Source organism: Xenopus laevis, chromosome 4L, assembly GCF_017654675.1.
Source record: "Xenopus laevis strain J_2021 chromosome 4L, Xenopus_laevis_v10.1, whole genome shotgun sequence".
NCBI lineage: Eukaryota > Metazoa > Chordata > Amphibia > Anura > Pipidae > Xenopus > Xenopus laevis.
In genome coordinates, this window is record NC_054377.1 from 33,413,159 (window position 1) to 33,435,799 (window position 22,641).

The 22,641-nt window shown below is 36.8% G+C and overlaps 1 protein-coding gene across 2 annotated transcripts in view; it reads right to left on the reverse strand.

Annotated features, from left to right (window-relative positions):
• Positions 1–22,641, reverse strand: part of rpgrip1l.L (RPGRIP1-like L homeolog) — a 111,981-nt gene that overhangs the window by 67,652 nt on the left and 21,688 nt on the right. For both annotated transcript variants that reach the window (XM_018257765.2, XM_018257766.2), the window contains exons 3-9: positions 21,876–22,020; positions 16,927–17,225; positions 14,615–14,720; positions 11,398–11,541; positions 9,767–9,872; positions 6,580–6,726; positions 4,941–5,014 (exon numbers count right to left, since the gene is read on the reverse strand). In XM_018257765.2, the coding sequence (XP_018113254.1) occupies positions 4,941–5,014; positions 6,580–6,726; positions 9,767–9,872; positions 11,398–11,541; positions 14,615–14,720; positions 16,927–17,225; positions 21,876–22,020 (1,021 nt within the window). The remainder of the gene's footprint in view (positions 1–4,940; positions 5,015–6,579; positions 6,727–9,766; positions 9,873–11,397; positions 11,542–14,614; positions 14,721–16,926; positions 17,226–21,875; positions 22,021–22,641) is intronic.

Here is a 22,641-nt window from a genome sequence, read left to right on the forward strand (position 1 = left end):
GGATACGGATTACGTAAAATATATGAATGCTGCTTGAAAAAAGTGACTCCGGTGTTTTTTCTGGAGACGGTAATATTATGGATATTTAGACAGAATGGGAACAAGGTCACACAGCTCGATGGCGGGTTGAAGAAAACAGTGTGCAAATAATGCCTACAAGGCCAACGTATACACTACTACAGCGGTGGATACGGATTACGTAAAATATATGAATGCTGCTTGAAAAAAGTGACTCCGGTGTTTTTTCTGGAGACGGTAATATTATGGATATTTAGACAGAATGGGAACAAGGTCACACAGCTCGATGGCGGGTTGAAGAAAACAGTGTGCAAATAATGCCTACAAGGCCAACGTATACACTACTACAGCGGTGGATACGGATTACGTAAAATATATGAATGCTGCTTGAAAAAAGTGACTCCGGTGTTTTTTCTGGAGACGGTAATATTATGGATATTTAGACAGAATGGGAACAAGGTCACACAGCTCGATGGCGGGTTGAAGAAAACAGTGTGCAAATAATGCCTACAAGGCCAACGTATACACTACTACAGCGGTGGATACGGATTACGTAAAATATATTATGGCTGCTTGAAAAAAGTGACTCCGGTGTTTTTTCTGGAGACGGTAATATTATGGATATTTAGACAGAATGTGAACAAGGTCACACAGCTCGATGGCGGGTTGAAGAAAACAGTGTGCAAATAATGCCTACAGGGCAAATAATGCCTAAAAGGTCAACTTATACACTACTACAGCGGTAGTAAAATAAAAAAAAGTAAAATAAAAAAAAATGAATATTAAAAAAAAAAAATTAAAGTTGGTGCTGCTGAACTACTAGGAGCAGCAGATTAGCACACCAGTCCCACTCCCCAACACTGCTAGACTAATAGCACTGGGCTCTTATAGTAGTAGTAGTAGTAGTAGTAGTAAAACAACAAAAAAATAAATAAAAGCAGTCCTTACAAGGACTACTGTTATTGCAGCAGTCAGCAGATGAGATCAGAAGCAGGACAGCTGCCCACTGCAGCTACATACAGAGCACTGCAGTAGAAGGTAGATTACTAGCCAGCAAAGCTACCTAAGCTTAAATGTCCCTCAAACCCCTGCAGACTTCTGTCCCTCCAATAACAGAGCAGTATCAAAACGATTACTAGCCAGCAAACTTTCAACTGTCCCTGAAATCACTAACAGGCAGCAGCTCTCTCCCTACACTATCTCTTCAGCACACACAGGCAGAGTGAAAAAACGCTGCAGGGCTTCGGTTTTTATAGGGAAGGGGAGTGGTCCAGGGGAGAGCTTCCTGATTGGCTGCCATGTACCTGCTGGTCTGGGGTGAGAGGGCAAAAAAAAGCGCCAACAATGGCGAACCCAAAATGGCGAACGTCGCGCGACGTTCGCGAACTTCCGGCGAGCGCGAACACCCGATGTTCGCGCGAACAAGTTCGCCGGCGAACAGTTCGCGACATCTCTAGTGTTGGACTGGAGACCTGAGGCTTCCACCACAGAGCCCCTGCACTCTCACTTCTAGCCCCCTACCTGGCCCAGACCTGCTCTGGTGCAGGTCAGAAGCTCAGGTGCAGGTACTATAAGAAGCGCAGCTATCTTCAGGGAACAGCGTCGGACTGGAGACCTGAGGCTTCCGCCACAGGGCCCCTGCACCCTTACTTCAAGCCCCCTACCTTGGCCAGACCTGCTCTCCCAGAAAAGACCGTTAACGATGCAGTGCTTCTTCTGCGCATGCATATGCATTGCGTCTTCTGAGCGCACACGGCTCGTTCGTGGAGCCAGGCAGGGGGCCCGAGGAGTGCCGGGAGGGGGGCCCTGTGAAAGTCCGACCCTGCGCCACCCCCTAGAGGCCCCTCTACCCCAGCCACAAACCCGCTCATACCTGTGCGGCAGTTGTGACTGCAGTTAGGACTGGGGGTGTAATCAGGAGGCAACGCTGGCCGTAGGCGAGTGCGAGTCTGGGTCGGCGGGGCCCAAGAAGCGCCACATGTATACTTTCAGTACTGACTCGAGTATAAGCCGAGGTAGACTTTTTCAGCATATATTGGGTGCTAAAAAACTGGGCCTATACTCGAGTATATACAGTCTAACAAATAGAAATTGAAGACTATTTAAAAAGTAGCTAATAGGATATTTGCTAATATACTAAACATTAACGTTAGTGAACCAGACCTTTAATTAATGCAATTATAGATAATTATCTAAGACTTTTTTCTAAAATGTTTTTGTACTCAAAAAAATCATATTACAGATGTATCCATTGTCAAAATCAGGAATTTCACAACATCAATTAAGATGTTAAATAAAAACAGAATGAAAATGTGTCCAATACTCTGGACAAATTTGAAAATACAAAGGAATCTAACCATGCAAGGAATGACGACAGCTTGAAAGAGAAAGTATAGTGGTAGAGAGATAACGAATGTTTCAGGAATTAAGTAAACATATTCTGTTATGCTGTTGCTTAAACCAAAGGCGCCTTGCACAGCCTGTGGTTGGAGAAAGATGAAAGACTCTGTGGGATGAGCATGGATCTTGCCTTAATTTAGAGTCCCAGCTATGTGGAGAGAGAAAAAAATTGGCTCATGATTTGCTATTTGTGGGACTGGAGAAGGAAATTAGATGTATAAAATAAAAAATCTAAAACCTAGTAACTGACAAGACCAGAGTGATTATTATTCAGTTTGTATTGAGCCATCATAAAACAATATATGTAACAAAGTAGTTCTGGCAGTGTAACCTGCCTTAAAAAGGGTAGAACTACACCAGCTAAAAACAAACTGTAATTCTAAAGTGCTTATAATACTATAAAAGAAAGGTCACCTGCTTAACATTAAAGGGAATGTCAACACCCAACATTTTTTTTTTTTGCCTAATACAGAAAACAACTTTGCAATAAACTTGCATTACAAATTTTCTACAGTGTTAAAAGGAGAAGTAAAACCCCTTTTAGTCAAAAGTCCCCAGTGGCCCTCCTCCCTGCCTCCCCCATCTTACCACTGAATTGTGTCCCCTCTAGAAATACTGACTGCACATGCAGAGTCAGGGACCCGAAAAATACCAAATTAAAATAGTACATTTGAATTTTCTTGGCTGCCAATTCGCCTTCTGTGAAGAAAAAACCCTGACTGGGTATTATGTGCCACAAGATCCCCAAACAGTGCAAAGACCCTTGAAAATCATATATTTTTTTATAAAGCACACATTCTGATGAATCCAAAATGGGTACACGTCTTTCTATTCCAACTACCACTGACAGCAATATACACGGAGCACCAGGTTGCTGAATATATAAAATCTTCATTTATTGGGTATAGTTAAAAGCATAGTCATTACCCGCAGCTGTGACACATACCCCACACTTAAGCGGGTAATGACTATGCTTTTAACTATACCCAATAAATGAAGATTTTATATATTCAGCAACCTGGTGCTCCGTGTATATTGCTGTCAGTGTGTACGAAATCGTCTGGATCCGGGGGCGTGTAAAACGAGCTAGCACAGGTGATTGCTGGACCCGAGGCGCAGGTGCGGGTGAGTGTTCCCAGGCAATTACTCCAACTAACAAACAGCAAAGCTACGCTAAAGGTAGCAGTTTTTATGACAATTCTGAACATTACCTAAAAATTTCTTGCACACAAAGGCAAATCTCCCTAAATATGAATGCAGAACAGTGGGCTGCCCAATATGCATAGATATACCAAAGCATGTGGCATGTACGGACCCCAAATATAAATAGTGCATATGAATTTTCTTGGCTGCAACCTCAGCTGCTGCAAACAGAGCTCCCTGCAAGCGCAGCATGTCTCATAAGACCCCCTAACTGTACAAAGACCCCCAGGAAACCATATATTTTTAGAAAGCACACATTCTGTACACAAGCATGGGTAAATAAGTCTGCAAAGCAAACTGCAAAGCTTTGCTAAATACAAGTAATGAACAATTACGCAGGGATAAAAATAACTGATGAAATCAAGTCAGGAATCTCTCTGAACAGATAATCAAAACTACAATACAAGCATACGCACTATTATTCAACATGAACAAACCAATATCACATTTCCTATCAACCATAGAGCCATATCTACTTAATGCAACTAAATTATTGATCCCCGCACAATAAATAAACACAACCCCCTAGGATTCAAGACTTCATATACAAAATAAACTAAATATATGGATTTGGGGAGCTCTCCACAACAATATCTGAACAGGTCACAAAATGTACAGCTAAACGGGTATTCTGGACACTCTTCAAAGACTCTGATTAATACAAATGAATATGTAAGGCTGCTGACTATCTAACCCCCTCTTACTCTTCAGGCTCTCTACACAGCTAACCCCCCTCCCCCTTATTTCCCCCTGCCCTCTTTTTTTCCTCCCTCTCTTTCTTCCTCTTCCCATCCCCTAACTTTTGGCCCCCTCTTCCTTTTTCCCAGCCCTTCCAATGATTACTCACATTAAATAAAGATGACATTACAAACAGATAACGGTGTATCTCCTTTCACATAGAAAAAACAAAAGGACAAGTGGTCACCCCTTTTAGACTTAAGGGACTTTTCACCAGAATTAAAACAAATGGATCTTTACAGTGAGGGTTGGGAGTTTCTGGAATGCCCTGCTGAATGAAGTTGTGATGGCAGATTCCCTTAATGCATTTAAGATGGTCTTGGATGACTTCCACCCAAGTACTGTTATTTTTTCACAAGGTTAAACCTGATGGAAAGTTGTTTTTTCTCATATCAAATTCACAATGCAACTATAGTTCCAGCAAAACAAGGACAGCAATGAAGCATTTAATTCAATTTCTAGTCTGATCTTCTGGCTGCATCATAACTCCCTAGGTATTTATATAATTATTATTTCAATTTTCTTACACATCTTAGCAATACGTTTTTTAAAACAATATTGTGAAATTTTGATATTAATACCTGCTATATATTTTGTCATAGTTTTCCTTCAAAAGATCCCTCTCCTTTTCGAGATCACTTATTCGATCAAGTAGCTAAAATGGGAACCAAAAGAAAGTGTTAAAAAAACATTCCTGGAGTAAAATCAGGGATGAAAGCTTCATATTAAGATGCCTTGCAAAAGTATTTAGACCCTTCAGCAAATCTTTCATTTTACTGAAATATGTTGTTTGCCTCTCTTTACATGTTAGCCAAGATTGGTTGATCTGCTCATGCTGTAAAAGCTCTGATTTGTGTTATCTTGTGTATTTGTAAAGTCTTGTATACATATTGTAAACTCTATAATCTATAAAAATTATAATTTAAAAAATTACTGTTTTTAACTCTTAAGAGCAAAAATCACTGATAGCCTCTAAATAACATCAGTTCAAAATATAAAATAAAGATGGAAAATAAATCCAATCATAGTGTTGACAGAAGGAATTAATTTAGAAATATCTGTAATGGTTGGCTGTACTAAACTGATTGAATATGAAAATTTTAATTACTGGATCTTGGAACACAAAATAGAAGCACTGGTAAATCAGAAAACAAACTGGCATAGATTGTAGGCAAAACAAAGATTTTATACAATCTCATTTCATTGACTTTTGACACGTGCGCAAATGCAAAGTGGTTGGTTTATTAAATGAATGTGGCATGCATAATAATGGTTTTACTAGTGTGGCTTCAAAAATGTGCTGTAACTAAACCCAGCTGCGTGGCAACTTGTCTTTAAAAAGGAGAAAACTAAGAGTATAGTAAAATTAAAATTGTAATAGAATTAGGTCAGGCTTTTTTTGCCTGTAAACAATCTAGTTCAATACTGTTTTTTTTAAGCTAAAACACTATTAATGACATGTAAATAAGTCACTGAATGTCATAACAGTCTTTAGTAATTATTGATTATGGTTTAAAACATTTTATAGTACAGGTATGGTTCATATTATCCAGAATGCTCGGGATCTGGAGTTTTCTGGATAACTGATCTTTCCATAATTTGGATCTTCATACCTTAAGTCTACCAGAAAATCATGTAAACTTTAAGAGGCACATTTATTAAAGGTTGAATTCCGAATTCGTGAATTTTTTTAAACTCTATTAAATTCAAATATTCTGAGAAGTTATTTAATTAAAAAAATCAAATACCTAAAACTCACACGATTTTTACTGACTCAAATGGAATTCAGATCAAATTTGACTAAACTCTGTTCAAATTTTTCTCTGAAAAAAACTCGAATATCAGGAAGGCTAGTAACATGTCCAAATTGATGCCTGGACCTCCCATTGCCTTATACATTAACTTGGCAGGTTTTGGGGGGCAAATAGTCGAATTTGAGTTCTTAAAGGGCCAGAGTATGATAGATCTCGAAAATTTAAATTCAAATTCAAATTCAAATCGAGTTTGGATGATTCACAATTTGAATTTGAGAGTTTTGACCATGAAAAAAATTTAGAAATATACAATTTTAATATACAGTTTATACAATAAGACTGTTTATAATAAAACATTTTAAAACTAATATTCCATAAAATGTGCACTAGGGGTGGGAATTTTTAGGTATCCCATGAGGGTAAATGGGAAATCTTTTTATTCCATTTTACCCAAAGGAGTACAAACCTCTTCCACTCTCCTTTGTGATAATATACTAGACTGCAAACTCTTTTCCAGATTAAAGCTTTTCAAACGCTCTTCCTTTAACTGATTGTTGAGATCATCCACTTGATTTAAGAAAGCCTCTTGACTGGTTTTCATTGACTTTAGATCCTATAAACCAATAAAGGGTGAAATATTAAATTAAGCATCAGTATAACTATTTCAATGGCACAATAAGAACAATCCCCAGAACCAAACACCATAGTCTACAGTAACAATTCCAATTTCATACATGTTCCTAGATCCCTATAATGTTCATATACTAAACCCTTCCATTTTTCTGTACCAACAAGTGATATCACAAGTCTTCAATAGCCCCCTTTTAACAAAATTATTTTTATTTAATGTTGATGCCTAACTGGTAATGTTAAATTTCAGAGGCATGCAAACAGAGGCAGAGAACCCCATATCACTGAGATAAGTAGCAGATTGTTAGCCTCTACAAAACAGATTTGCCTTGATAGGACCAGTAAGCTTAAAGAGATACTGTTATCATAAATATATCTATTATATTATACAGGTATAAGATCTATTATGCAGAATCCTTGGAACCTGGGGATTTTCTGTAAAAGTTTTTTTCTAAAATTTGGATGAACATAAGTCTACTGAATAACTTCATTCCAGTACACTAGATTTAATCGAGTTTTACCATGTTCTGTCTCATTAAACATTCACATTTCACATGAAAATATTGTTTATAAATTCAGTGCCTTGGTTTTTTTTTGCCTCAGCTAAGTATTCTTAGCTTTTGTACATTCAGTGTCAAAGACTGATTAACATTTGCTACACAGCTGTTTGAAATGCCTTTAGTTGATTCATTTTTCACATGGAATACAGGTTCTGAGGGTATATCAAAAATCCCTGCAATAAAGATTTTTGTTTGCCAGAATGGAAACAATGGGTATGCACATTGGGGGGCAGATTTATCAAGGGTCGAATTGAAAATTCAAATTTGAATTTTCAAGTTTTTTTATGGTCAAAACCGTCAAATTAGACTAGGGAGTTATTCAAATTCCAGTTGGTTTTTAAAAAAACTTAGAATTTGATTTTTGAGATTTATCATACTAAGGCCCTTTAAGAACTCAAATTTGACTATTTGCTACCTAAAACCTGCCGAATTGCTGTTAAGTTAATGGGAGAAGTCCAGGGATCAATTCTGAGCTGCCTGCAGCATTCCTGACATTCAAGTTTTTTTAGGAGAAAAAACTTGAATTGAGTTTTTAAAACTCAAATCAGATTCGATTTTCACAGGTCCAATGCATGTACTGGTTCCCTTTTTAGTTACTAGGATCGACTCGAAAACTCCAGACTTACCTAGCCAGCACATGGGACATGGGACTGTCAAACTGAAATGCCCTCTCAAATAAAATTAAGCTTCACTGTAAGCTTGTTCAATAGCACAAACCAACAGATTTTTTAATGACTTGTCTAACTGTGTCATCCGCATGTATCACCAAATTGAAAAATTGATTTTTTTGTTCAACTTTGAGTTAACTTTTAGTATGATGTAGAGAGTGATATTCTACAAAACTTTGCATTTGGCTAATTTTTTATTTGCATTTTTTCAGTTATTTAGCAGTTCTCCAGTTTGCAAGATCAGCAAATCCTAGCAACCATGTGTTGATTTGAATAAGAGACTGGAATATGAATAAGTGAGGGACTGAATAGAAAGATGAGTAATATAAACAAGGTCAGACTGGGCTGGCGGGTCCCCGGGAAAAAACCCAGTGGGCCCCAGCCGGCACAAACCTGGTTCCCCGATCAGCCGGTCCCATAAAAAAAACAAACTGCAGGGTGGCGTGGCGGGTGTGCACATGCGCGCATATGCGCAGAAGTTCGTGCATGTGCATTGGAATTTTTGCATGCTTGCAGCCGGGGCCCAGGAGGTTTAGAACCCGGTGCGCCCCCAATGGTCCAGTCCGACCCTGAATACAAAATAATAATAACAATAGACCTTTTAAAAGCTCTAAAGAGTATGCAAAATGCAATATCTAACTATAAAAGGAAAAAATAAAGGCCAATTGAAAAGTTGTCCTCCTGATACTCCTGAATGCAACTTTCTTATTTTAAACTAACAGTAGGCAGAACTAACTGAACTTGATGGACACGTGCATTTTTCATATGAAAATGCTCCCCCCAAACAGAATATTTTATATAATATGCTTCCTTTTTTTCAATATAGACATCTAAAACTTGCATTTTTAGAACTGCTAAAAATGGGGTAGAACCAGGTCTTTAAAAAAAAAAACACACAGGGGCTCATGAGCACAAGCACTATTTGCAAAGCAATGCAAAACATCAACACTGATGCTATACACAAAAGTACTTTTCTCCATACGTGGTCTTTGTTTGTAGGGATACGGCAGATGCAACTTTTTGTCACCCGTACTTAATCTCCACCAGCACGGGTGGCAAAACGTCCAAAGTTACATTCCTACCAGGATTAATTAAAATCGCTGGTGGTAAAACATAGTCCAACGTAGTCCAATGTTGCCTCGCAAGGTAAAATCTGGCCACTATGCAATGTTACCTCAGGAAGAGTTGCTATCTATATTATATACAATATGTGTATATTTTATATATACATTGTGATTTGTGTATTTGATGATGTTGTATAATTTACATCCCTGTATTAGATAGTATCACAATATATAATGCCCAACTCCTTAAGATTAACTTAATGGCCACGGACCAATAAGAACCTGACACATGTACCTACAGTCAATCTCTAGGTTAACACAATATGTTAAGTTAGTCAGAGAGTCCCTGGAGTTCCTGCAGTGAGGACACAGATGCCAAACCCAATGGAAGGATAAGTATTTTGGAGGCCATGGATTTAAATCTGACATAACCAAACTTGCTATCCATGTAAATATCTGTTACATATTCTATGCAGATTAACTTGGGTTGTATGTGTACGGTACTGTAGACATCTTGTAAATTTTATTAAATATCCCATATAGCCATTAATACTTATGTACATGTGTATATGAGAATACATATACATATTTACATAAATATATCTTTGGTCAACACGATGCACATGCAATATATGTTTTACCACATGCGATTTGCATGAAAGACCTTGTAAATCTAGGTACCAAACATTCCAGGTAAAATATTGCATACATAAAACAAAAACTTAGATTACCTGTTGAAGTTGTCGAAATCTGCCATCCATCTCAGTGAAAGCATGTGTTTTATCTGCCAGCTGTTTTTGCAGCTTTATCATAACAACATTCTCCTTGATTGCGGTTCTGTAAGCGTAAGCACAAAAGATCCACAACAACTGAATAAGTATATTAATAAGTATACTAAGCAGTAGGTAATTTAATTTCATTGTGTCTTAATTATATATTTAATTAATTAATTACAGTATAATTTCATATCTAATTGTATGCCATAAAGAAAATATCTCCAATGCCTGAAGTCTTTTTTTCAAAAGTTATTACTTTTTTTTTTTTAAAACATTTTTTTATTCGAGCAACATTCAGATACAATTACATCCATCTCAAGGTGGTGACACATTAATGTGTACCATACACCAATAAATGGATACTATAGAACACTGACCCCAGAACACTGGTGGCTTTAACAATAAACAGTAACAGTAAATTTTGCCTATTCCCTTCCCCTATTTAAAATAACTCACACCTGTGATTGTGAATTCCAAGACTAAAAGAACCAAGATTTAAATATTCTGTGTAGTAAAAGTCAAGATTATTTGGCTTGACTAATATCATAAAATAGGATTTGTAATTATTTTTAAGGGTACCAGGTCAACATTAAGTCTTTTTTTCCTTGGGTAGGGGCTTCTTTTTTGGGAAAATACCGAGCATTGGAAACTATCAAAAGCAGCACTGCGTGGACATCTTTACTGACTCTCCCAGGCACCTTGCGAAGTATAAGTGCTTGCACAGTAGAGCAAAACAGAAAATGTTACTAAAATCAAACCCTAATGCATAAAAAGCAAGTATGGAGAATGTAAATAAAAACTATACTGTAAGAATCAACTATTTTGCTTATACTAGTTCCTATTTTATCCATAATGCTTGGTCACTCTTTGCTGTCCCACAGGGAATATCTCCCAATAAAGATAACAGTAAGTGCTATTATGAAATTCAAAAGACAAAACTCCACTTAATACCTGCATATGGAGTACCAGGGAGACAGAATAAAATAGTGGCTCTGCATTCCCCTTTCTCTCATTTATTTATTTTTTTAGAAAATCAGAAGACCGGCCCAGGAAAAAAGATCAAAACATATGCTGCCTGGGGTACCAAAAAATTGGCATCCCCAATAATTTTAGAGAGTATGGAATGACTGAAAATAGCTAATGACTAATAATACTTTGCTTACTCCCAAGATATAGCTAGTGGTCCATGGTTATTACCCTATCAAACAACTGTAGTGCCTAAAACAGCCCAGGTTTCACTCAACATTGATAAAACATCCATGTCTGGACTACATGCTGAAGATCGCCATCAGCTGGCAAACAGTCATAACACCTGTCAGACTCCAGGCTTGAGTGAGGGCTATCTCCTTTACTGAATTCCACTATGAATGCCCAGATAACTGGCAACTAGGTGATGTATAATTAAATATACAGCATGACATATGACACACACATATGCTTAGTACATATTAATTGAGCTACTATCTTACTTACATATATATTTTTAAAAAATCTTGCCAAATTATTCAGCCAATACCAGACTAGATCCTGTTACTTGTTCTTGTGTTTTGTTGCTTTGGAGTCTAAAAAATCTTATTGATTCTTACCTCTTCTCTGTGGCTTGTTGTTCTCTAAACTTTAAGAAACTCTCCTCATACTCTTTTTCCTTACTTTGTAGTTCATGCCTAAGGATATCTGTTGAATGCTCCATTTCTTCAATGCGACTACGTAGTGCCTCAACCACATTTTCTCTGCAGAAACAATCAAAACAATCAGGCAAAATCCTACTACTTCCCATGAAATACAGTGAAACCTCAATTGTACATACTCTGATTTTTTGTGGTCCTATATTACATATTCCCCCATATTACATTTTCCACCATTTTTTTTCTCGTCCCCATAAAAACGTAAAATGGGGGTTCTACTGTATTTAGCACTCTTATTTTTTGTTAAAGTCTTCAGCGGCAGATCACTGTATACTATAAGCTAACTGTGGCTATAGAACTTGCAGACAATTTACTCAAAAATCTAAAATTAAGTAGACAACAACGTATTACCTCTAGCAACACATCAGTCAATTAATATCACAGTAAATTTAAACATCTGCAAAAGTTGTACGGTCTTGGAAAAATTAGGTTTATAAGATTAGCTTATTTACTAGAAGTATAAAGTACAAGTATAGGATCCCTTATCCGGAAACCCGATATCCAGAAAGCTCCTAATTACGGAATGGCTGTCTCGCATAGACTCCATTTTATCCAAATAATCCAAATTTTTTAAAATAATTTCCTTTTTCTCTGTAATAATAAAACAGCAGCTTGTACTTGATCCAAACTAAGATATAATTAATCCTTATTGGAAGCAAAACAAGCCTATTGGGTTTATTTAATGTTTAAATGAATTTCCAGTAGACTTAAGACATGAAGACCCAAATTACGGAAAGATCCGTTATCCGGAAAACCCCAGGTCCCGAATATTCTGGATAACAGGTCCCATACCTGTACAGTAAATTGAAAGATGAAAGGCATAATTTACAATTGTGGCACAACTGCAAGGAAAAAAATGTCACAGACAAATTGTTTGTATCTAAATTGTCTCAATTCTAGCGCCAATGTGTCAGAACTATTTCAGTAAAGTACCACTTACCAGGTATTAAGTACAGGGATCTTTTACGCATTTTGACTGTTAAATATTCTGCATTAAATAAATTGCACTCAGTTATTAGTGCAAGCTTCTGTGCCCATGTTTTGTGCTTTTGAGGGCCAGAGTATCTAGGTTTGCAAATATTATTCACCAGTGTAACAAATATTACATATTGGAATCTCAAGGTGTATAGAGTAATTTTTACTGGTATGAAATGATTCACCAAAACGAATCCTGGAATTGCACAAAAATTGCATAGATACTCTGGGTTACCGACACTCTTTCCATTAAAAGGGGTTGTTCACCTTTACATTAACTTTTAGTATGTTATAAAATGGCTAGGAAAAGTAACTTTTCAGTTGGTCTACATTCTTTCTTTTTTTTTTTAAATAGTTTTTTAATTATTTGCCTTTTTCTTCTGACTCTTTTGAGCTTTCAAATGGGGGACACTGGCCCCATCTAAAAAACAAATGCTCTGCAAGGATACAAATTTATTGTTATTACTACTTTTTATTACTCGTCTTTCTATTCAGGCCCTCTCCTATTCATATTCCAGTCTCTTATTCAAATCAATGCATGGTTGCTATGAAAATTTGGACCCTAGCAATCAGATTGCTAAAAACTACAAACCGGAGAGTTGCTGAATAAAAAGCGAAAAGACAAATAAAAAATGAAAACCAATTGCAAATTGTCTCAGAATATCACTCTCTGCATCATACTAAAGGTTATTTAACTCAACTTTTAAAGAACAACCCCTTTTAACTGTTGAACTTAAGCCTGCCTAATATTATAAAAGATAATATCCCAGAAACTGTTAAAAACAGAAAATGAATATAAATTACAATTTTATTTGAGATTAGATCACCTTTAACGGAGAATAGGCTGGTAGAAATGAAAATATACCCAACAACAACACTAAAAGGTGCCAAATCATTTTATCCAGTCTATTTTAGGATTTGTGTGTGAAATAATTAAATTTTGACAATATTTCCTGCCCACAAGGAATAATCAATAAGTCCTAATCTTGACAAGAAGACATAGGTTACGGGTTTAAATACAATTTATGGTGTAATTCGATTTTGCTAATGCGTTTAAGAGGGGCTTGGATCATGTATTAAAAAACCATATCAAAGGCTAGAGTGATTTCAAGATCTAAAACTAGTTTAGTATATCTATGTGTATACATATTTTTATATATGTGAGTATATCAATAGGTCTGTATAGGTTATGTGTGTTATGTGTGTACCAAGTGGTCAACTGAGGGGTTGTCCTATTACGGTTATGAAGTATTGATAAAAAAATAAAATAATAAAAGGGTACCTATCACCCCTAGAATACAGCAGTACAGCAGTATACAGCAGTGGTTCAACTTCATAATAAAATTTGTACATGGCTTTTTGCTGCACTAAACCAGAATTTAAAAAAATGCATTACCGAAAATTAACGGCGTAAAAGAACTCGCAAATTGGCAATGAATGGTCAAAACCGTTTCTTAGTACTCCTAAGTGTATCTTAGGACACATGCGGTTTGATCACTGACTTCTTCAAACGCTGATTTGGTACCAGTGGATAGAAATAAATATGACTGTGCATCATCATTTGAAGCAGGCTGTGCCCAAACTATGTGTAAGATGTGCTTATGAGGATTGAGAAAGAGGAGATTCCCTGCACTGGAGATCTTTTTTCCATTTGAGAGTTGATATCTCCTAAGCCTTTAATTTTTGGAAAAGCATATATATTGAAAAAATGCTTGTTTAGTGGAGGGACAAATTACAAATTTTAATATGAAGATGAACCACCCCTTTAAAGCTCTGAGCAGGTTTGAAAGTCTCCTTTATTTATAAAACATGCATTCAATAAGAGTCAATAAGGCACACTTAACTAAAGACATTTTTAGGGATAAAGGATACCTACAAATGTTATTAGCTGCATGTGGCTGAGTAATACCAGATAACTGCTGCAGATTGTTTTTCTATGCACTTATAGATGGAGAAATTGGTATCCAGACATTTGGCTTAGAGGGGTCACCCTGATACTTAATTTAATCAGTCACACCTTTATGTACTAAAATGAATGCCGTGACATGTTGTGCAATGTCATTGTGTAATTTAGTAATAGAAAAAAAATCAAGACAGAAGCCATTAAAAAAAATTTGAAGGCAAATTCAGATGAATAACATACAAGTTTCTTATCTCTGCCCTGGCATCTTCCAGCAAACTATGTCCATATCTTGGAAGAATGACTTGGGTAGACTTAAAAGTCATGTCTGGATCTTGTATTCGCATTCCTAAAAAGAGGTAATAAAGCATTAGTTGTTTGTAGTTTTTAGGTTTATTTACTGAAAATCTGCATTTCAACACAATGGACTGAACAGCTTTTGAATGATTAGGGGTCATTAACAACAGCTAGTACAGTGAGCAAAGTGCAATCTCCATGTATTTTCTCAGTATTGTTGAGAAAAAACATGGAGATTGCAATAGCAGCTCCACCAAATGCAATTATGGTGGATGTGTCAAAATGAATGCAATTTCGCTGAAAGCTTTATAAGTCCAGTTGCCATCAATTCAATATTCAGTGTGATTGACGTGTGCTTGATCCTTTCGTTTTAGTTAGTTTAGTATGTCTGGTATAATTTTTATGACACTCTTAGTTTTTGCTATGTCATGCCATGGAGCAAACGATGTGTATAAAAAAACGGATCCGCACACACGCTGATGAAGGGTGGGTGTTCCCCCCCCGAAACGTTGATCTTTTGTGGCTGAATAAAAGGGGATATTCCCCGACTGCATTAATCAGCGTGTGTGCGGATCCGTTTTTTATACACATCGGTTGCTAAGGGACCCGGCCGGGTCAACGGAAGGAACGCACCACCAATTGCAGGATTGGTGAACTACAGGTGTGCGGTAGGAGAATTACATTGATGCCATGGAGCAAAGTCTTTAGCAAAAAGAATGTTGCAGATTGCTCTGAATCAAGATACAAGTGCATTGCACCTAATGATGTGTTGTGTGAACCCTGGTGCTACCTGGTGCACTGAAGCTTTGTGCTTCTATAATTATACATTAAAATAAAACGGTTTGTGACAGTGAAGGCTAAAATACTTTTTTTTAAAATACTTAATACATTTAGTGTGATGATGATTTTAAAGTCTGTCTGTGTAAGCACGTCCTGTTGGAAATTTACATTTACATTTTACGGTTATTCTAATCTCTAACAACATCATGTTTCACGTTTGTAAAACAAACTCCTTCTGAAAGGGACAGTTCCACCTAAAATTATATTAACACAATTGTGACCATAATGTGATCTCATGTCTGTCTGTCTGGTGCAAAAAACAAATATACACTGGGGCAACAAAAACCTTGAATTTCAGAAAAGCTAATTTTAGCGCCTTAAGGGCTACCTACCCTTTAGAGCAGTGATCCCCAACCAGTAGCTCGCGAGCAACATGTTGCTCTCCATCCCCTTGGCTGTTGCTCTCAGTGTCCTCAAAGCAGGTGCTTATTTTTGAATTCCAGGCTTGGAAGCAAGTTTTATTTGCATAAAAACTAAGTATAGTGCCAAGTAAAGCCTCTTGTAGACTGCTAGTCCACATAGGGGCTACCAAATAACCAATTATAGGCCTTATTTGGCACCCAATGGACTTTTTCATGCTTGTGTTGCTCCCCAACTCTTTTTCCATTTGAATGTGGCTCCCAGTTAAAATAGGTTGGGGACCCCTGCTTTAGAGCATAGATTGGGAAATTAAGTCTTCTGTTAAAAACACAGAACAGCAATGGTTGTAACTTAAAATTATATTAAATTGTTACTGTTCTCAATTTTTGTAGAATCACCAAGAACCACCCTATGTGGCTTAAAGGAGAAGGAAAGCTTAGTTGTAACCTTTCCTTCTCCTTTAATATAGAAATAAATAAGTTAATAGGAATGAAGAGAAAAGCATTTAAAAACTTCAAGTCTGTGGGGACATAAGCTGCATTTAAGATATGACAATGTTATTGTAATGGTTAACTCAGTCTTTCAAATTAATTTGGAACTGTTATGAAGAATTAGGAAAATGAATAAATGCTGGCATGATATAAGTTAATTAATTTCCTTACTTCCCCTATTATATTATATGTATCATATATACATAAAAATTCAATATATGCAGTAACAGTTGTAAAGTAAGACTGGGCAAAGAGGGTAGGGTAAGATGAGGCATGGGGAAAATAGGGGAAAAAGCTATAAAATGACAGAACAGTGCCAGGAGATAAAGAAAGCCCATCATCTATTTTACAATTTCTCAATCACTGTAGATACAATCACTAAAGTATCTTTCAGCAGCATAAAAGTATAAGCCTCACGGCTAGAGTGAAGATCAAAACAATTAGCACATATGGCAGCTTCTGAAGACTGTCATACAATTAAAAACATACCTGCTAATAAACAACGTATCCCTGTTTTTATATACTACATCCCTACTGAATATGTTTTATCTAAACAGAAAAACATACCTTTGCGGATGCTCTCATGCATTAGAACTCCTTCTGCCACTTTGCGCAAACCAGAGTTAACGCGAGACTGTACATAATTGTAGGGAGAGTGCCTATGGCCCTGTGTTTGCAGTTGCTGTTTAGCTGCTATCAGTCTATGTTGGAGACTCTCTTTTTGCTTCTCTAGATCATGGACTCTCTCTTGAAGCTGCTCAATAATTTCTTCCAACTCCACATCTCTTCCTGACCTTCTTGAGGGTGCAGCCCCTTGTTCAGCTTTCTTCCGGTCTTGCATTAGCCGTATCAATTTTGTTGCCATTCTGGGTTGAGGATAAAATAGTCAGTTAATGAAAATTTCTAAGAACAATACATTATATATAACTATGTGTAAGCAAAATCTTCTTGCCTAGCTGCTGACAGTTTAATGATGTGCAGGAACAACACTAATCTTTCTTAGCCTGGGCCCAACCTTGACCACAGTTGTATTAGGCTCATAAGAGAATTAAGGCTCATAACTGATGATTTCACATGGGGCAAGATCTCCGGTGGTTATTAAGTAGATGGTAGAGTATTACAGGGGTATCACAAGAACAGAGGGGCCATATCAGAAGTTTTGCCTTCGATCCACTGCCATAAGCCATATGCCATATGCCAGCCCCAAACCAACCAAGTTGGACTGCCTGCTCAAAACTACAACAGTTCACTTAAAGGAAAAAAATCATGGTACAATACATTGTGGCTTTTAAAAAATGTTTCTAATATAGTTAGTTAGCCAAAAATGTAATGTTTAAAGGCTGGAGTGATTGGATGACTAACATAATAGCCAGAACATTACTTCCTGCTTTTCAGCTCTATAACTCTGAGCTAGTCAGCGAATTGAAGGGGGGGCACATGGCACATATCTGTTCAGTGAGTTTGCAATTGATCCTCAGCATGCAGCTCAAGTCTCTGACAAGGGTAACCAGTCAGTGTAAACCAAGAGAGCCGTAGTGTTCTGGCTATTATGTAAGACATCCAGTCACTCCAGCCTTTATACATTATATTTTTGACTAACTATATTAGAAATATGTTTTATTTTGCAGAACCTATCTATTTACCTAGTTTTTATTTTTACACTGAACAATTCCTTTAAATATACTAGCTTTACACCTTTAATACCGATTCACTTTAAAATATTGCTAAATCCCTTTATTAAATGTTTAAATTTAGGTAAGCATTTAACATATTGAGGCTACATTTCCAAACTGTGCAGGCTGAACAAAACCACAAGGCCACTCCTTCTCTGCAATTAACAAAAAGATGAAAAGGAATGTGAGAGTCAGCAAAAGAATCAAATAGTTGAAGGGTCCAATACCAAGACCAATAATGCTTTGCAGATTTTGATAGAACTGTTACTGCCTATGAAAGAACCCTTTGAAGATAATTGAAACCACTGGTAGCAATCTGCTTTATAGCATTGACAAATAACAGTTTCCTAAGGCTTATCATTTTAGTGTGGTAAAAGGAAAAAAATAACATATTTTGTCCACATGTCCTTAAGAGCTCTTAGAGCATAACTGACCATGCATGGCAAATTGTGTGATAGGGGACACATTTGCAGTATATGTTAAATTAACTAGCCATTTAATTTAAAAATACCACAAAGAAATGTTCGTAGAATCCTGGCCATTTCCACCACAGATTTCATGTGGTGTTAGTGTAACACAGCCTCCTTTGCAAGAAAAACTGTGTGAGTTATTTGTATACATTGACAGACTAATTAATGTGGAAAACTATTGAAAAGCAATATACAAAGGAAATAAAAGCAAACTGCATTATTTTTAGTACTGAATATATATGACAGCATGCATTTAAAAGAAAATCTGACGAGAATAAATCTAAATCCAAACAAAAGCACAGAAAATGAATAAAAACATAGGAAAGGCAGGTAAAAAAGTGGGTATATGTCATTAGGAACAGGTAATTTATTCACATTGATGTACATGTAACCTTACAGTTTTTCTGTTTTATAAAGCATCAGGCTGCTCTGTTTTCTTGTGTCATATGCAGGTCAGCTCTATGTTTTAAAGGCATGGGATCTCTTATCCATAAACCCAATATCAAAAGCTCAGAATAATGGAAAGGTCACCTACATTCCATTCTAAGTAAGTAATTTTAACGTTTCAAAACTATTATTTTTTTTCCCTCTGTAATAATAAAAGTGTACCTTGTACTTGATGAAAACTAAAATATTCCATACCGATGGCAAAGCAATGGGTTTATTTTATGTGGTCTAAATTACAGAAGAACCATTATCAAGAAAACCCCAGGTCGCAAGCATTCCAGTTAATAGATCCAATACTTGTACTTATATGTATTCTTCAGTATTTCCCCTAAAATACTCCTAATTGTAAGCATATCTAAAGGAAATTGAATTAGAAATCCTGTTAAAGGGGACACGTCACCCAAAAAAAAGACATTTCACTACTCATCCGAGCAGCTTCTTCAGTTCAACTGACTGGTGTGGGAAATTCTCGGCATATAAACTCTTCCACTAATCCAATCACAATGGCACGTTGTAACTCTTCAAAGAGGTGACATCTGAAGAAATTCACAGAGGTGTTGATTCTGTGTAGTTACTGTGATAGGATTATCCAATGAGTCATACAACTCCTAGAAACAGGTGTTACTTGTGAGAGTGGATGTGTGAAGTGTTCTAAACCGCCGGGGTACAGATGTTAGAACAGCATTGTATGTAGCAGACAGGTGGTGTCGAAGGCCCCGCCTCTGTTCAGGGATGGTTTCTCCACCTTGACAAGAATCGCTCTTTCACGCCTTGTTCAAACCAGCGGTCTTCTTTATCCAAGATTTGGACCTTGCTATCTTCAAAGGAGTGTCCCTTGTCTTTTAGGTGTAGAAAGACAGCTGAGTTTTGCCCTGTAGCGTTGCCCTCCTATGCTGAGCAGTTGTTTTGTCTCCCCAATGTATAGATCTGTGCACTACTCGCTACACTGGACTCCGTATACCACATTCCTTTGTTTTTCTTTTGGTGTTGGATCCCACACCAGTCAGTTGAACTGAAGAAGCTGCTCGGATGAGTAGTGAAACGTCTTCATTGATTACTCAGCAAGTCCAGTTGTTTTTAGATTTAACTATACTAGATATACCATGACCTGGATGAATGAAAATCTTCATAGTCAACTTTAATTACACTATATAAATTATTTGAATCTTGTTTCCTCCAGTCTGGGAATTCATAATTATAGCAAGCAGGCAGGAGCCATTTTGTGGGCACTGTTATTAAGGCAAGCCTTGCATCATCTCAAAATCTTGTTTGTGCACCAGAATGGGGGACCTGATGTCCATCCCCTGCACTGGCTACATATTAAACGGTGAAGAGAAAGGGGGAATAAGAGGAGAGCAGCGATTTCTAGGAAGTGCTGAATGGAAAGTGAAAGTAATTGTCTGCCTAGGGCAGGGATCCCCAACCTTTCGAACACGTGAGCAACATTCAGAAGTACAAGGAGTTGGGGAGCAACACAAGCATGAAAAATGTTCTTGGGGTTCCAAATAAGTGCTGTGATTGGCCATTTGGTAGCCCCTATGTGGACTGTCAACCTACATGGAGGCTCTGTTTGGCAGTGCACCTGGTTTTTATACAACCAAAACTTATTTAAAAATAAACACCTGCTTTGAGGCCATTGGGAGCAACATCCAAGTGGTGGAGAGCAACATGTTGCTCACGAGCTACTGGTTGGGGATCACTGGCCTAGGGCATAGAGGAGGGGCAGACAATATTTGATTGACAGCTGAGATGTTTAAATAAGCTTACAACAGCTATGAATGCTTTAATAAAAAATAGAAATTGGATTTCATGTTTAATTAGAAAATGACTTTTATACAGCTTTTTGTGTTTGGGTGACAGGTCCACTTTAATAAATATTAACTTAAAGGGGATATTTCATCTATAACGAGGCTGGGTTTGAATGAGAACCTGGTACTGTACTGAAAGATGAATTATTTAAAGTAACAATTACAAGAAAATTGTAGCTGCACAAAACAAAATTTTTTCGGATGCTATTGTCAGTGACCGCCACATAAAAGCTGGAAAGAGACAGGAAGAAGGCAAATAGTTAAAAAATATATATATATATATATATATATATATACAAAGTGAAAAATGTTGTATAGGATTGGACATTCTTAATTTTAAAGAAGTGGATGAGCTTTATGTTAACTTTACTATGTTCTAGAATGGCTAACTTTTCAATTGGCTTTTTTTTTTAATTATTGTCTTTCTGACTCTTTCCAGCTTTCAAATGGGGGTCACTGACCCCAACTAAAAATAAATACTCTGTAAGGCATTTTGTATTTGGTGTTATTGCTACTTTTTAGTTCTCTTCATCATATTAAAAGTTATTTTAAAGGTGAACAACCCCTTTATGGAATTATATATTATTTGTCTCCCTCTTTTGCCAGATTTCAGATTTTGAAGATTTCAGATGGGGGTCATTAACCGGGCAATGAGCTGTTGAAGCCTAAAATGTTGTTATTTGTCCTTAATTATCAGACCCTCGACTATTCATATTCATGTTTTCAAATGTGAAGAACAACTTTAAAAGTGGACTACCCCCTTAAGACAGGTAGATAATAGTAGCCAATAGTACAACACAGGCCACCAACAAATAACTTTCAAAATGTATTACAGAAAACCCCTACCTGTAAAAGATGCACGTCTATATCATGATCAATTGACACCAAGCATAGGCACCATATGGCTCTGATTTCAAGTCAATGCTGCAAGCATTTCTATTCATAATAATCATCATTAAACCATTTGCAGCATTTTGTCTCCCCAACAAATGCCAACATATTTTAAAGCACTGTACAACAAAAATATATATATACCCCAAACATAGAAATGACAAGGTCGAGAATTTTCATTGTATAAACAATTCAGATTAAAAAGAAAGAAAATTGCCCATCCTGACCTCTTTATTTTATCCTCTTGTTTGTGGGCATGCTGCTTTAGTAACAGATTTTCATCATGGATACGTAAGTATCTGTCCTCCAGCTCTTCTCTGCTGATACGTGATAAAGCTTGCCTTTCCTTAACAGACTGGAATGAAATGCCATCTAACAGGTTTTAAAAAGACGAAAACACAAAAAGTTTAGAATAAGGAAATGGAAAAATTTCTATTTCTTACAAGAAAGTAAATGAAGGACACCAATTTTGAAAGACCACTATACATATACAGTCATATGAAAAAGTTTGGGAACCCCTCTTTGGAGTTTTGTTTATCATTGGCTGTGCTTTCAAAGTAGCATTTTCCTTTTAATATATAAAATGCCTTATGGAAACAGTAGTATTTCAGCAGTGACACAAAGTTTATTGGATTAACATATGCAATATGCACCATAATAAAATTAGACAGGTGCATAAATGTGGGCATCCCTCAGAGATATTACATCAGTACTTAGTTGAGCCTCCTTTTGTAAATGTAACAGCCTCTAGACACCTCCTATAGCCATTGATGAGTGTCTGGATTCTGGATGGCGGTATTTTTGACCATTCGTCCATACAAAATCTCTCCAGTTCAGTTAAATTTTGATGGCTGCCGAGCATGGACACCCTGCTTCAACTCATCCCATAGATTTTCAATGATATTCAGAATATTGTACTTCTCCCTCTGCATAAATGCCTTTGTAGATTTCGAAGTGTTTAGGGTCATTGTCTTGTTGGAATATCCAACCACT